General features: G+C 47.5%; 1 protein-coding gene across 1 annotated transcript in view; it reads left to right on the top strand.

Annotated features, from left to right (window-relative positions):
• GDPD4 (glycerophosphodiester phosphodiesterase domain containing 4) overlaps positions 1–14,015 on the top strand; it is a 38,536-nt gene that overhangs the window by 6,410 nt on the left and 18,111 nt on the right. Inside the window, exons 2-4 of the mRNA XM_074573018.1 lie at positions 8,800–9,008; positions 9,625–9,728; positions 10,771–10,864. Coding sequence (XP_074429119.1) covers positions 8,826–9,008; positions 9,625–9,728; positions 10,771–10,864 — 381 coding nt within the window. The 5' untranslated portion in view covers positions 8,800–8,825. The remainder of the gene's footprint in view (positions 1–8,799; positions 9,009–9,624; positions 9,729–10,770; positions 10,865–14,015) is intronic.

Raw genomic sequence — 14,015 nt, 5'->3', positions numbered from 1 at the left:
AGGTCAGGGGATTTGAGCATGGATCTTGTGTGTCAGACCATCCTTTTGCTCTGAAGCGTGTTCAAAAGTTTTCTGAGATGGCTTAGGCAGAAACATGGCAGTTTTAATTAGCTAGAAAGGATTTTCCTCTGGGAACAGCAGAACCACATTCTTATGGTGCAAAAATGGGCCAGCCCTGATGCATTTGGGTGCAGTAGATAACTAAACAGAGAAACCTCTGGCCAGTGGCACAGAAAGCATCCTTTCCTCCCTTTTCCTCCCCTTCTTGCAGGGCTGTTTTTCTCCAAGGTCTGAACTTTAACACCCGCAGCCTGGGGGAGGGCCAGCGCTGGGGGCTTCGGCGCGGTGGCCGTCCAGGGCCCCCATCCTTTGTCTGGGCTGAATAGCGCTCTGCAGAGCTGCCGGGCAGAGGTATGTGATCTGCAAACCACTTTTCTTCCCTCCTCTTGGCTGACAGACAAAGTCTTCCCTTGGAGACGATGCTCGCGGCGGTGTGCTGCCCTCGGTTGGGCTGTGGGGCCGGAGAGGGTCCCCCATGCCGCGTCCCAATCTCCTCGTCTCCCCTTAACAGCAGGGCACAAAGAGCCGCTCAGGCATTCACAGGAGCAGAGAGGGACCCAAGCCAGGGCATGCTGAACTGCACAAAGTAGGATTTATCTTCAAAGAAATATTCCCCCCCCTTTCCCCGTTTCTGAGCTCCTTTTTCTTTTTTTTTTTTTCAAGGGATTTATTCCTCCTCCCCCCTGCCTCCCCAGGCAGGCTTTGAGCCATGGAAACACTTTTTTGCCTCCCCATGGTGGCATTTCAATGGTGGGAGAGGGACTTCTTAGAAAGCCGCAGACCACCCAGGGGCAAGGCGGGGTTTAGACTGGATATTAGGAAAAATTTTTACACTGAAAGGGTTATCAGGCATTGGAACAGGCTGCCCAGGGAAGTGGTTGAGGCACCATCCCTGGAGGGATTTAAAAGATGGGTGGACGTAGTGCTTGCTTAGAGATATGGTTTAGTGATGGGTTTTATCAGAGTTAGGTTGATGGTTGGACTCGATGATCTGAAAGGTCCCTTCCAACCTCTTGGTTCTATGATTCTAAAGCCTGGGACTGTGCCCCATGTGCTGCACGGGGCTGAGCTGAGCCTGGCTGCACGTATCATTGCTGGTGATGTTGCATGTCCACAAGCATGGCGAGGACAAAACTCTTCCCTTCTCCTGTTGACCATGCTGAAGTGGTCACGTTGAGTCTCCATTTTCAAGCTTGACCTGCAGGTATGGGCTCACCAGTCCTCCTAATTCCCTCTTTGGGCGAGCAAAACGACACCTAGACATGGACTTCTTGCTGATACCAGCTGTGACCAACATCAGGCTGGGTGGTGGATGGTCTCCATGTTGTCCCAGCTGGAAGGTCACCGTTTCTGACCACTGTTTTTGGGGCTAATTTTTGCCTCTGTCCACCTGTACTGCACAGAGGAGGGACACCAGTTTCCCCAAAGGGCTGGCCATCCTTAAACAAGGAACCTCCAAGACTGAGGTAAGGGGGGCTATAACAAGTTTATGTGTTATATATCAGCTATATGAAGGAGCTCAGGATCGGAAACAGAGGGAAGACACTGCTGATGGGTCTGGCATCAACAGGGCCAAAGCTGCTTGTGCGTCGTGCCCATTTCTGTGATGCTGGGAAAGTGCCTGTAGATCTTGTTCTTGGATCAGAGCTTTCTTACACCAAGAGCTATATAAATACACCTTGGGAAAGCAATTCCTGAAATATATCTATTTTTTAAAATGAGATTTCTGATATGTCAGAGTTTTTCAGGCCCTTCCATGGCCCAACTGGGCCCTATCCATGTTTTAGTACAGAGGAAAATAGAGAAAATAGACACGAAAGTACAAAATTCTGCTGTGTTTGGATCAGCATTTGATGCTGGATTTTGAGGCTTCTTTGCTATCCTCAGGCAGAATCTCCTCTCCCCTGTTACCAGCAATAAAGCCGACAGCAATTGCTGCCACCTGAGGCCAGGAGACCACCTTGGGTTGGACACGGGTCACCCTTTCCTCCCCTTGGGACTGGAGTGTCCCCTCCCTGCAGCAGCAAGAGCTGGCACCTCTCCTGCTCACTCATCACCTGGACCTACCATGATGGAGCAACATCAGCTTTAGTCCTTGGGACCATGGAGACACAGGGCTGGCTGGTGGGTAGCCACCTTTGCTTGAGTGATGCAGTGGAATTTTCTAGAAGGACAGCTGGGGCTGTTGGGAATTTCTAGAAGAGGGATGTGCAACATTCTACAAGGGTGGTTGGGGTGGGCAAGATCTTCCAGAAGAAAAGCAGGGCTGGGAGGACATCTCTAGAAGGTAGGTGAGGTGAACCTCTCTAGAAGGCAGCTCTCAGCCAAAAATAATTTAAACCTAGACCCTACTGAACAGCTGTGCTGGGAATAACCTCCCATTCCCCCTCAAAGGAAAGCTTCCCGAGCCGAAATCCTCCCCATCTGTGCCACACCCACAGCTTTTCTCCTTGCAACAGAGGGATGCTGGTGGCACGCAAACCTCTGCAGGACCAAAACCACCCGGCCCTTCCGGGAAGTTTCTGAGTAATAATAACGGATGGGAATATGCTTGAGTCCAGCCAAGACTGTGGCATTTGTGAAAAGTCTTTCTCCATCCCTCCTTTTTCTCCTTTTTTCTTTTTTCTTTTCTTTAAGCTACTATTCACCAGCTTTATTAAAAACACTCATTTTGCTCCTAGCAGGCACGAAGGAAAATCTATTGCAGCGCCGTGAGACCCTTTTACAAACACGAAAATTCCCCCTTGCCTGTTTCCATACGAAGCTGAAAGCTTTTCTATAAAATCCATTGTAAACGCTCTGAGGCTTGGCCAATCATTTCCTGGGCACACATTTGCTAACGTAGCCTGCAAAGTGCTTTGAAGAAGAAGAAAACCAGCTGTAATTTCTAATGACGATGATTATGATTAAATGAGGTTTCTGCAAGTGGTTGTGGATAATGAGTCATCCCTGGGGACCAGGCACTGGGGACAAACACGCTCCAAGCACGAGAGACTATTGAGAAAGTTGCCTTGAAGGAGAGACACCAAAGAGTCTGGAGGAGAGGAAAAGGTGATTTGTGCAAAAATGTGGTTCTACTTTGGAGCTTTATTTCCTGTGATAGTCACTCTGGAATAAAGACAGGGATTAAGGTGCCTTTTCTACCCTAAATTCTCATGGCCAATGTCTGGTTTTGTTTTAAGGTGAATAGGTCCCACCTTGGAGCGAGGCTTGCATCACCATGCAGGGGTATGTGGAGAAGTTTGGGGCTGGCAGCAGTGTTACCCAACCCATACCACTCACCCCCAGCAATGGAGGTTCTTCAAGGGCTTGTCAAACTGGCCCCACAAAATCAATTGCTTGGCTCAGAAGATTTTGCCTTAAAGCATTTGCATGTGAGCACAGATGAAGGACGGACTGTTGAGCAGGCCACACCACCCATTTCCACCACAGCTTCTGCTGGGTGTCCGACTTTTAGACTGTAGCACAGAGTCCTCTATGATTGGGTTAGGTCCCTGTGCAATCCTAATAGATGCAGGATTTTGACTGTATTTGTAGGTTAATTTGGTTGAAACGGGCTTGATTATTTGTGTCCATTCAAAATGTGGTGGTGGCATATTACAAAACCTTGGTGGAAACCTCCCCATAGCTTTCAAAACCATAGACACTGCATGCTGGAGAGGTACCACAACAAATGAAATGAAGAAATATTGTCCCAGCTACTGCAGGAGCAGTTGACCCCTTTGACTTCCGCGTTAATTGGTTATTTATTTCTTGTGTGAAGCCCTATTTTTTCTTAGCGCTAATGGCTGTGATCTTCACCTTAAAGCCAACAGCTAATCAATTCATGAGACATACTTTGCACCTGTTTGTCCCAGGTGCCACATACTCCCTGGGATCCCACACAGAAGTAAGGTATAATTAGGGCTTACGAAGAAACTGTTGAAAGTCTTAATGATAAATTATAATTAACAACTGCCAGGGAAAGGGAAGGATATAGAGTACGTACCCTACCATAGGGAGATTATGACTAGCTTTATTTTATTTGCTTCTTTTTCCTTTCCTGTGTTAAACCTCATTAATTCCCTGAAAAGAAACTGCAGGCAGATGATGGTGAAATAAAAGGGATCCTAGGCTGTGCCTTGGGCAGAAACGCAGGTGTAGGGGATCCTCTTTGCTGAGCTCTTCTGACTGGTGGCAAGGTCTATGTGCAGCTCATGGTGATGGTGATCAACCAACAGCTTGCCAGGAGGTTGATTTCACTCCTTTGCATCTGTTGGTGCGATGCTGTCAAAGACTCCCAGGTGGAAGGGCAGGAAACGGTGCCACAGAGAATGGTGGGATAGCACCAGAAGGCTCCACGCAAGGGAGCTGCAGGTGCTGGAGAGGCTCAGCTCAGGTTCAAGGCATCTCCCTCCCCTACCATGGGGTTCACTTTTTCTCCAAATCCCTTGGAAATGATGGTATGGGCAAAATGGGCATCCTATCTCCTGTCTTCCTACGCCATCAAGATTCTCAGGACAAGGTGGCCATGCTTAGGTGCTGAGAAATGACGATCTCCATGTCCCTCACATGGCTGCTGGTACCCACATAATTTTTTTCCCCAATTCTCTTCTTGCAGCTGACTGGGAAGTGTGTTTGTAATCTCTGAAATGAGCCCTGCACCCACCTGCCCACGTGTTGTAGGACATTGTGTTGGAGAAAGCTGGGTAGGTGCAGGAGAAGGGAAAAAAAGAAAGACTTACGGAAGGAAAAAGCTGTAAGGCAATGCCAAATTTGGCTGCCGTACCTGTTTACCTCTCGAAAGATGGAAGCCTTAGCTCTACAGAGCCAAAAAAGACAAGAACGCTCTCTCTGCTTGCACACTGGCCTCTCCAGCAAGCTCGGCTTGCAATTCTGTCTGCATTCAGCCCCCGCAGCTGAACGTGTTTCCTGCTTCTTCTTCCCTGCTCCTTCCTCCATCACCCCCCTCCCCGGGGCTATTTCTCATACTTTTCCTCACTCGCTGTCAAGCAGTGGGAAACGAGCAGCCCTGTTCAACTGCCTGCGATTATGGAGGCTCTTATCTGCGGGCAAACAAAGTCTCTGTTTGCAAGGGACAGACCCGAGAGCCCTTGGGTTTATGGAGCTGAAAAACAGATGTTACGGCTTTCACGGCTCACTTGCTAAGGAGTCCTAAACTTTGCTCTCCTGCTGATGCATGTTTTCCTGCTTGCTCTGTGCTCCCATGGCTTTCCCGGTGAATGGATTCAGGTTTGCTGTTTCCCTCCTCTGTCCATTTACCTTTGCCTGGTGGAGGTGGGCAGGGATTGCGGATGACCTCTAAATTTTAGGAGCACTCTGCTTCAAATCTAGATGCAAGCAGTGTGAGACCTCTTGCTATGTCCTGGCAATGACTGAATTGCTCCAAATCCTAATGTAGACCTACTGTCTTTTGTCCTCTACGTCTACCCTATGTTGCAGTGGTGGTTGCCCCTTTAGGTGGTTGCTGGGTCCAGATGCTGGGATATTGCCATCGTTAGGATCAGATGCTTGTGAATTCAAGTGCTTCAACGTTTGATGGGGTCTGAGGCATGGCAGATTCAGCCAGACCTTGGGAGAGGTGGTGTTATGGCTTCTGGAAGCCCCACCGCAGCTGTTAACAGCAGGCTGGTAATTTGTGAGGAAGGATGAAACTGTGGGATGGAGGGTCATGGAGAACCTGAAGGGCAGCTGAGGTGTAAAGAGGGACCCTGCATTAAATTAATCACAATATTTGATTGCATGGAGGTGCATCGGAGAGCAGGAACCTGGGAGAAGGAGTGGAGGTAAAAAGGAAGGAGTGTTGCCTGTGTGGAAGGTCACAGATAAAGGGAAGAAAGGGGTGCCTGGAGATCTGAGTACATTATAAGCTGAGAAGAACCTTTCTGGCTGCCCTTGTGTTTGCCTTTGCCTTCCTCCTCCTCACATGGGACTTGTCACCACTAAGAGGGGTTTCTCCTGGACTTCTCCTGGAGTCGCCACTGTAGCGTTTGCTGCTACCAGCGACAGCACAGTGTAAATGTATCACAGATATTGGCATCCCACAGAGCTGCTGAGGGAGACGAGCTCTTCTTAGGAGTCACTGCCTTCAGAGCGAAGTAGCCCATATACTTGGTGAGTTGTCTCTGATGTTCCTTATGCCTGTAAACTCTTTCCTTTGCATCTACACACAACCATCCCTTTTTGTCTGATGTCCCAAGCATCTCCTGTGCTTCGTTCCTCAGCAGAGTTCAGGATGAATTATTTAAGCATTCGGATGACCGAGGCCAGGTGATGCGCTTGATACATGAGAGAAGCTGAATGCTGCCAGCGTTGAGTAGCTTGTGCCATGGGCACACCAACAGTCTGCCCTGGAGAGGCTGTGGGTTGTTCGCCACGTCCTGTTATGCCTACCATGTGCCAAAACCCATGGGAAGTGCAAGGAAAATCCCAAATAGCAGGTGGCTGTGGACTCCATACAAGCGTATTCTGAAGAGGAGAAAACATGAACTACGAGGAAAGACTGGAAAAACTGGGATTGTTCAGGCTAGAGAAGGCTTAAGGGGAGACATCCAAATGTAAATACGTGAAATACGTAACAGAGGAAAAGTTTAAGCTGTTCTCTATATCCACCATGAACAGGGCATGAAGTAACGTGCTTCAACTGTACTTCAGGAGACTAGGTGTTGGGAAAAAGGCCCCCAGCTTTTAATAGTAAAGCTAGTTAGGACTGAATTAGCCTGTCTTGGGAGCTGGTGGATCTCCATCACTGACAACTTTTATGAGGGATAGACTGACGCTGAGAGTTAACACCTGACATGCTGCTGTAGCCAGCCAGATGGAGGGGACACTGCTTTGAGGTCTCTGTTTTCCTATCAAATCCTGTGTGATCCTAGGTGAATATTGATATGTGAGCCTTGTGCCCGCACCAGGAATGTGAATAGCAAACCTCATGGCCTCTGCCAGCAAAACTGCTGATTTCGATCTGGTGTCCTGAGTTCCTGCTGCTGAAGGAGAAGGGCTGGGGAAGAACAGATGCTGTGGGTTGGTGATAGGGAAACTCATGGTTTAGGGGTCCTTGTAGGAGGTAACAACCCCATGGCACACGACAGCCTTCTGGTAAGACCTCAGAAAGTTCAGATATATCCAAAAGAAGTGTCTGGGGTAACTTGGTAATTGCTGGGTTTGTGCCAGGTGTACTCTAGGCCAGCTGATGAAGACAGCAGGATCAGCTGTCGTCTGCACCACTCGCCAGTGGCATCATGCCCACATCCCCCCGTCTGTGCTCTGAGTAATACAAGACCGGGGTCACCATCTTGCCACATGAGATTGGCATCAATTTTTCACCATGGGGTGACCTGCTGGTGTCAGGATCTGACACTGCTGAGCTTCTAGGGATGGCTTGACCCCACTATGCCCAAGGGTGTGTGATTCCCTGTGCCTGTCCTGGCTAGGCAAACACGTCTGTCTCAGGAAGGCATTCAGGGCATGGCATGCTTGGACATTACTCAGTTTGTAGTTGTCCAAACCGAACCCCCTTTTGTTTCATTTCTGTCCTCGCTCCTTGCACTCCAGCTGCCAATAGGCTGGGATATTTGGAAAGGGCACCAGGGATGCGTCGTTTCAGACTTAACTTGTGTCTCTGTTTTACTTGCGCCTTCTACAAACTGATCAGGTTTTTTTGGAAGTGTCGGTTTGCAAGGATTTATCCACTGTTTTCTGCAAAGAAACACCGGGCTCCGAGTTATTTGCAAACAATTTATGTGTGCGTTTTTCATCCGTGTGTATAGTGCAGCAAGTTGTTCATTCTTGTTCTTAAATGACTGCTGTTACATCAGATAAATCAGGGAAATTGGAGTCCTAAGCCAGGACTTTGCAGCAGATGTGCCTGAATTTGGACGTGGCACTTTTTAATGCAACAGAAAAATATCTCTGGCTATCTCTGTACTCTAAAGACATGCTGGATAATGGTGCTTCTTTTTATGCCAATTCTAAATCTTTCCTTGCGGTCTTGATAGTTCCCTGCTGGGTGAATGGCTCTTTGCTGGCACAGCCCCCTGTGCTATTTGCTTCGCTGTTAACTACATCGGTTGCATTTTACCACCAAGTTCTTTCTTTAAAATCTTGATTATGAACAGATCTCCCACGTGTACGTTTTTACGGCTACTCTTTCTACCCTTGAAAAACAGTACCAAGTTTTGCTTGTTTATTGTGCTATTTTGATCAGGAGATATTTTTTTCTTAAGGGATTGGTCTCTGCCGTGATGCAGTTTTGCCAGACCAAGACACCTGTGTACCTGGAGAGTTTTAGTCCCTTTCCTACAAGAACTAGTTAAATTGGTAGCAGGTTGCAGACAGGTCACGGTGATGTTGAATTAATTCCCATGGCTAAGCTCAGGTTCACCTGAGATAATTTGAGAATCTGCACAGAGTGCTTAAGCAAGCGATTTCGTTGCCCAGAGCTCCCTTTGTAGTCAAAAGGAAGCACAGGTTCCCTCAGAGGGGATCCAGAGCACCTAAGTTGCAACCAGGAGAACCACTGACTGCTGAGGGAACTTGCAATGACCACACTTTTCTGTTAGACCTCTCACTTAGGTATATAAAATCGGGTGGGGTGTCCTCAGCACACTTCCCTGCTGGTTGCAGCATCCTCTTGAGAAAACTTCCTCTCTTCTTTTTTCTGATATGACAAGCTTACCCAAAAGAAAGACCCAAAAGGAAGGTCGCAGTCTCCCCATAAAACTTGTGGTCTTGTTTCAGGAGGAAGATGAGATAAAGCCACTCAGATGGAGGCCAGCTCCACCAGCCTCAAGAGGCTCAAGTTTGGGAAGCTGAAGGTGGTACGTCGGCGCTTGCTACAGAGGTATGAGCATCAGCCCTTCATCTCCTGCCTGGCTGGTTTCTACAGCTGCCGATGGAAGCGGTACCAGCGCAGAAAGACTGAACCTGGGAAATGCTGCTGCAAGACGGTAAATTAGCTCAAAATCAGCACAAACATTGATTTCTGTGTAGGGATAGATCGGCACAAGCTGACAAGTGGTTGATGTCCTGGGCTGAAGGCATCCCTTGCCCAGCATCCTTTGGAGCCCACTGAGATCTGTTGGGTTGTTGGGTTTTGTCTCTGATCGATATATTGCCGTGTTTCCGTGGCAGGCTCAGTTTGTCCGTGCCACCACACAGCTAACAAAGGCGTGGTGTCAAAGAAGGGACCTTGCACCAAACCCTCCTGGCCAGCAAACCGTCTCAAACCCATAGGATCAAATTAAAAGAAGTAAAATTTGGAATGGGTGTGCAGTAAGGATTGCAAAGAGGGCTGGAATTCCCTCTCATGTGAGGTGGTTAAAATCCTGTTAATTTGTGAAGTCAGGAGATCCGTTTTCCCTGAAAATAAATACTGACAAGTACGCTTTTGAGGATATTCTCCTGGTGACAGCGTACAGGGAGGGAAGTCCTCTCCATGGCTACTTCGGGATGTCCCACACCAAACCATGTGTTTTAGTGGCAGCCTAAAAGCATCTGCCGTTTGCTCTGCTTGCTGCGGGGTAGACAAGGCTCTAACCACTTGTCCTTCCTCTCCCTCTCCAGCGGGAATGCGTGTTTTTCCCATTGCTTGTTGGAGCTTTCTGCTTTTCTCTCGTCTTTCTGTACATGTGGGGTGAAGCGAAAAATGACTACAATAACTTTGACTGGTAAGTACCAGCTTTTCCTCCTCTCCAGGTCCCCAGGGTGTCTGGGCAGAGATGTCCACCCTCCCCAGCAGCTGTGCTGCAGAAGTGCACTTTAGCCTTGAGCCAAAGATTTGGCTCCTTAAAATCTTTGTTGCAACATCCAAATGGAATGCCCAGGCACTTCAGAGGTGCTAAGGCTCTGCCCTTTGCTTGGCTACAATTTTCAGGTGTAAATGAGAATTTGGGAGAAAGGTGAGAGTCATCATCACAAAAATTGTGAGTGAAAGGGACTAAATAGCTCTTCCCTTTCCTTCTCTGAGTCTTTTTTCCCCCTTTCCGTTCCCTCTGAAGAAATGTGGTGGCTGCCATCAGAGGTGTTGCACCAGCTATCTCACTGCAAAGAGAATGGCAGTTCCCAGGCTCGGAAGTAAGAAATAACTGGCAGGGATTTCCTCTCCTTCTGCAGGATGTAGGTAAAAGCTATGCAAATCTAGCCCCTAAAACTAAATTAAAACAGCTCAAATATTATGGGGAGGAAAGGTGTAATAATACTATTCATCGTTATTGAGCCTTTGGGTAAAGCGTAAAACTTCCTTCTCTGTCTCTCTCTCCTTGGACAACCCCTCTGCAACTCCTCCAGCTTGCTGGTGTTTTCTCCTTCAAAACCTGACTCGGATCCCCTTTTTGCTGCATTGCCCTACACAACTACAGGCAGACAAGGTGGGCTGTTGGCTGGAGTCACGTTATCTTGCAGTTTCTCCAGGCTGCCTTGTCTGCAGCAAGGTGCTGTGTCTTACAGTCAGATCGGGAACTCTCTGGAGCAAGACCATCAATGTGGTCCTGTATTTTACTACCCCGGCACATTGGGGTATTACTCTGGTGGCTAATGCAATCCCAGATTTGGGGAAGGAGGCTCTTAACCACTTTTGCATGTTACAGGGTAGGTTATTCCTCCCGCCCTCTTTGTTTTATTGCTTTCAAAATTTCAAGGAACAGGGCTGCTGTTCCCTTCCAGTCCATGTGCGAAACTCAAACGCTATTACAATATTTTATTGCTTTTTAGGTATAACTATGGGAACCTGGGATTCTGGTTTCTCTGGTCTCTCGTTCTGCTGATCGTAGCTGCAATTTTGTTCATGTACATCACGCTGTTATTGGTAAGTAACGCTCCTCGTAAGCTGACCACGATTTATAGTCCTAGAAAGTAAACACAGGGATGATTTTAACGTGTCAGACCAAAGTTCAGCCTCGCCCCATGGATGATCCCAAGACAGTGGCTACCTGGGCAAGACTGGGAACATGATGAGTGTTTATGGTACCTTCTCCCCATGTCCAGCTGCGGATGACCAATTTCAGCTCGGGGGTGTATGAGCCAGATACAGCTTCTGTGATTTCTCCTGATGATTTCCCTTTGATGAATTTTTCCAGTTGCTTCTTGAACCTAAACAAAGATGTGCCAGCAGTGTCTGGCTTTAGATGCAGGGGAACCTAAGGTTTGTTCTTCTGATAGCAGGGAAGTATGGGTCTCCGAGTCATCTAGCGGTGGTGGTATGTTATCAAAGATGAGTTATTCCTCTAATCCTGAGGAAAAATGCTCATTTTTTCTGAAACATCATCACTGAAGCTGCCTTGACTCTCTCTGTTTTGCTGGAGGGTTCCTCTCCAGGTAGAGATTGCAGATGTGGTCACAAAATGCTCCTGAAGTTTACGCCCAAAAAAAATGTTCCTGAAAACTTCACTTTTCCAAATCCTGTGGATTTTTCTCTAGATTTCTGATCTGCTGTCTGCTTTGGTTACTGGAAACATACCAAAAAGCAAGCATTTCCTAAAATTTCTACCTAGTTATCCTTTTTCCCTGTCCTTTCTCTCATAGGGACCCTCCAAATAAAGACATATCCATGTCTATGGTTCCACCCTCTACATCCAGAGCTATACACTAAGAAATCGCTTTATCTCCAGGGACTGGAGTCCACGTGCAGTCTCATGCCTGCTCCAACTTTCATTTTGAAATGCCAGGTGCTGGGCGTAGGGTTATGGCTTTGACTCAGCTCTGTGACCAAGACAACCAGCTTTTATCAGTTCCTGCTGTTCTTACCCATTCCCTGATGTGTCATCATGTAGTCAGCCTGTAAATCGCTCATGGCAGGAAATCTCTTATTGCTTTGTTCATGCAGTGCCTAGCACAATAGGTTTCTGGGGTCCTTTGTCCCTGCAGAAGTACAAATAAATAGTGATTTTATTTTAGTGCTAGCAATAAAATGTCAAAGTGATAAATAGGACAGCTGCTTGGCCATGCCCACAGTGATCAATAGCATCATAAATGCTGTGGACTCTGAGTAGGACAAATAACAATATTTAATTACAAGGATATTTTGTGACACCCTGGTGGCTGTAGGGCTCAACGTCTATTATTCAGCAAAGCCTACCTGGCTTTCCCAGTGGCTGTGGGACAGTGTGGGTGGTTTGGTGGTTACAGTGCTACTTTGGTCAAGTCAGAGATTTGCCACAGATGCCCGTGTGACATGGATACCTCTGAGTTCATACCTCATCAGGCTGTGGATCTGAGGTCACCTCAGGATCAGACTAATCCATCATAGACATGCTAGAAATGGACTTTATATGATTTTCTGGGCTTGAGGAGCCTGAAGACCCCTGGGGCCGATGTGTCAGCTTGGTCATGCTCTGTCTGGATCCAAACATCAGCTAGTGTCCAAGCAGTGGACTTTCTTAGAGGAGTTTCATGTCTTTGGCAGCATGGATGTGGTGGCTGCAAGTGGTGGGCAAAGGGAAGCCAGAAAGGCAGATGGAATATACAAAATGAAATTGGTATCCTACATGGTTCAGTTCAGTCTTCGTCCCACTCTTCGTTGTGAAGATACGTCCTCCTCCTCTCAGTGTCTCAGTTCTATCTGATGAAGCTAACAGCACTTGCCTTCCTCAAGAGGCTGGAACACAGGTAAATCTGAAAGAATACAAGGAATTTGGACACTATCAGACAAGTCCTACAAGAGAAACACTTCAGAGGTGCCTCTGCTCTGGGGACAGCCCCTGCAGTGAAGGTCCATTTGCTCCTTGCTTTCATGAAGCTGTTAAGTGACCCACCCAAAGCTATTGGGTATTTTGAAGGGCACTTGCCTTGCTTCATTGCACTGCCACGTCATCGTGTCTCATTTGGCAAGGTTGCTGCATGCAGCTCTGTTGAGCAGTGGGGTCCCACAATGTCAGACCTTTGCCTAAACAGGATTAGGTCTCAAAGGAAAGAGGAGCAAGGGAAGTAATCAACACCACCATTCATGCTCCTACTATCTCAAAGCACGCAGGGCCTCACAGAGGTCACACGCCTGCACGCGGGGTTTTGTGATGACAACTGTGGCTTGGTCGTGCTCATCCCAGCAGGGAAGCTCATTCTCAGCCAGGAATCTGCCGTCACTGTTTGCAGAGCTTCACAGTGTCTGACCTTTCACTGTAGCCTTTGATGAACCACCCAGCAAAACACTAGGAGTTTCACAGGTTAATAAGTGCAACTCAGCTCTTCCACATCTAAAAAAATCTATTATTGTGGGTACTATACAATAGCTGGATCACTCTAATATATTTTGGACAATCGATGGCCAAATGGGTTGCCCCCATAATGAATTACATTCTGTGTTCTGGTTGAACAGTGTTGGATAGAGACTATCCTCACACATGTCGCAGGAAGGACTGGAGACCTTCACCCAGGCAATGCTTCCTTGTGATGTTTTGCATCGGCAGCCCGTCATATCAGAAAACTGAGCACACTGATGCCCTTGTTGGAGCAGAGAGATTTTACAGCAACCAGTGGCTGGTCTAGTTTTGTCTGTGAGCGCCATGCCCTATTCCTTAATGATGGCACTCAACTGGAGCCTGCACGCCTGCTTCCCCGACATTATTGTGAACCACTGAAGCAAACACTCTTCTGCCCACCAGCCACCGGCGGCTGAAAAAAAGGCTGCTCAACAAAGCACTTGCTGTCTGCGCAAAGACGCTCTCCATCCACATGCATCATTGTAATTTTTTCAGACAATCAGTTTCAATTAATTCAATTGTTATCACTCTGCAAGACAATTTTCTCATCCCCATTAGAGATAAAAGGTTAAGCTGGGGGTCTAATTGCACATGCTCAGTGGAGAAGAAAAAAATGTTCTTCTTCAGTCTTTAAACACCAACATAATATTTTTCTCTCTGTGCTTCAACTGTGTTTGTTCCAAGGATTTTGAGGAGGTGACTTGTGACTGCACAATATAAAGAAGTTCAGATGTTTTATGGCCTCTGCATTTGTAGGCTAAG

This window comes from Larus michahellis, chromosome 1 (genome assembly GCF_964199755.1).
Source record: "Larus michahellis chromosome 1, bLarMic1.1, whole genome shotgun sequence".
In the NCBI taxonomy this organism is placed as follows: Eukaryota; Metazoa; Chordata; class Aves; order Charadriiformes; family Laridae; genus Larus; species Larus michahellis.
The sequence above is the reverse complement of the archived record's forward strand: the minus strand, read 5'-3'. Positions and strand labels throughout refer to the sequence as shown.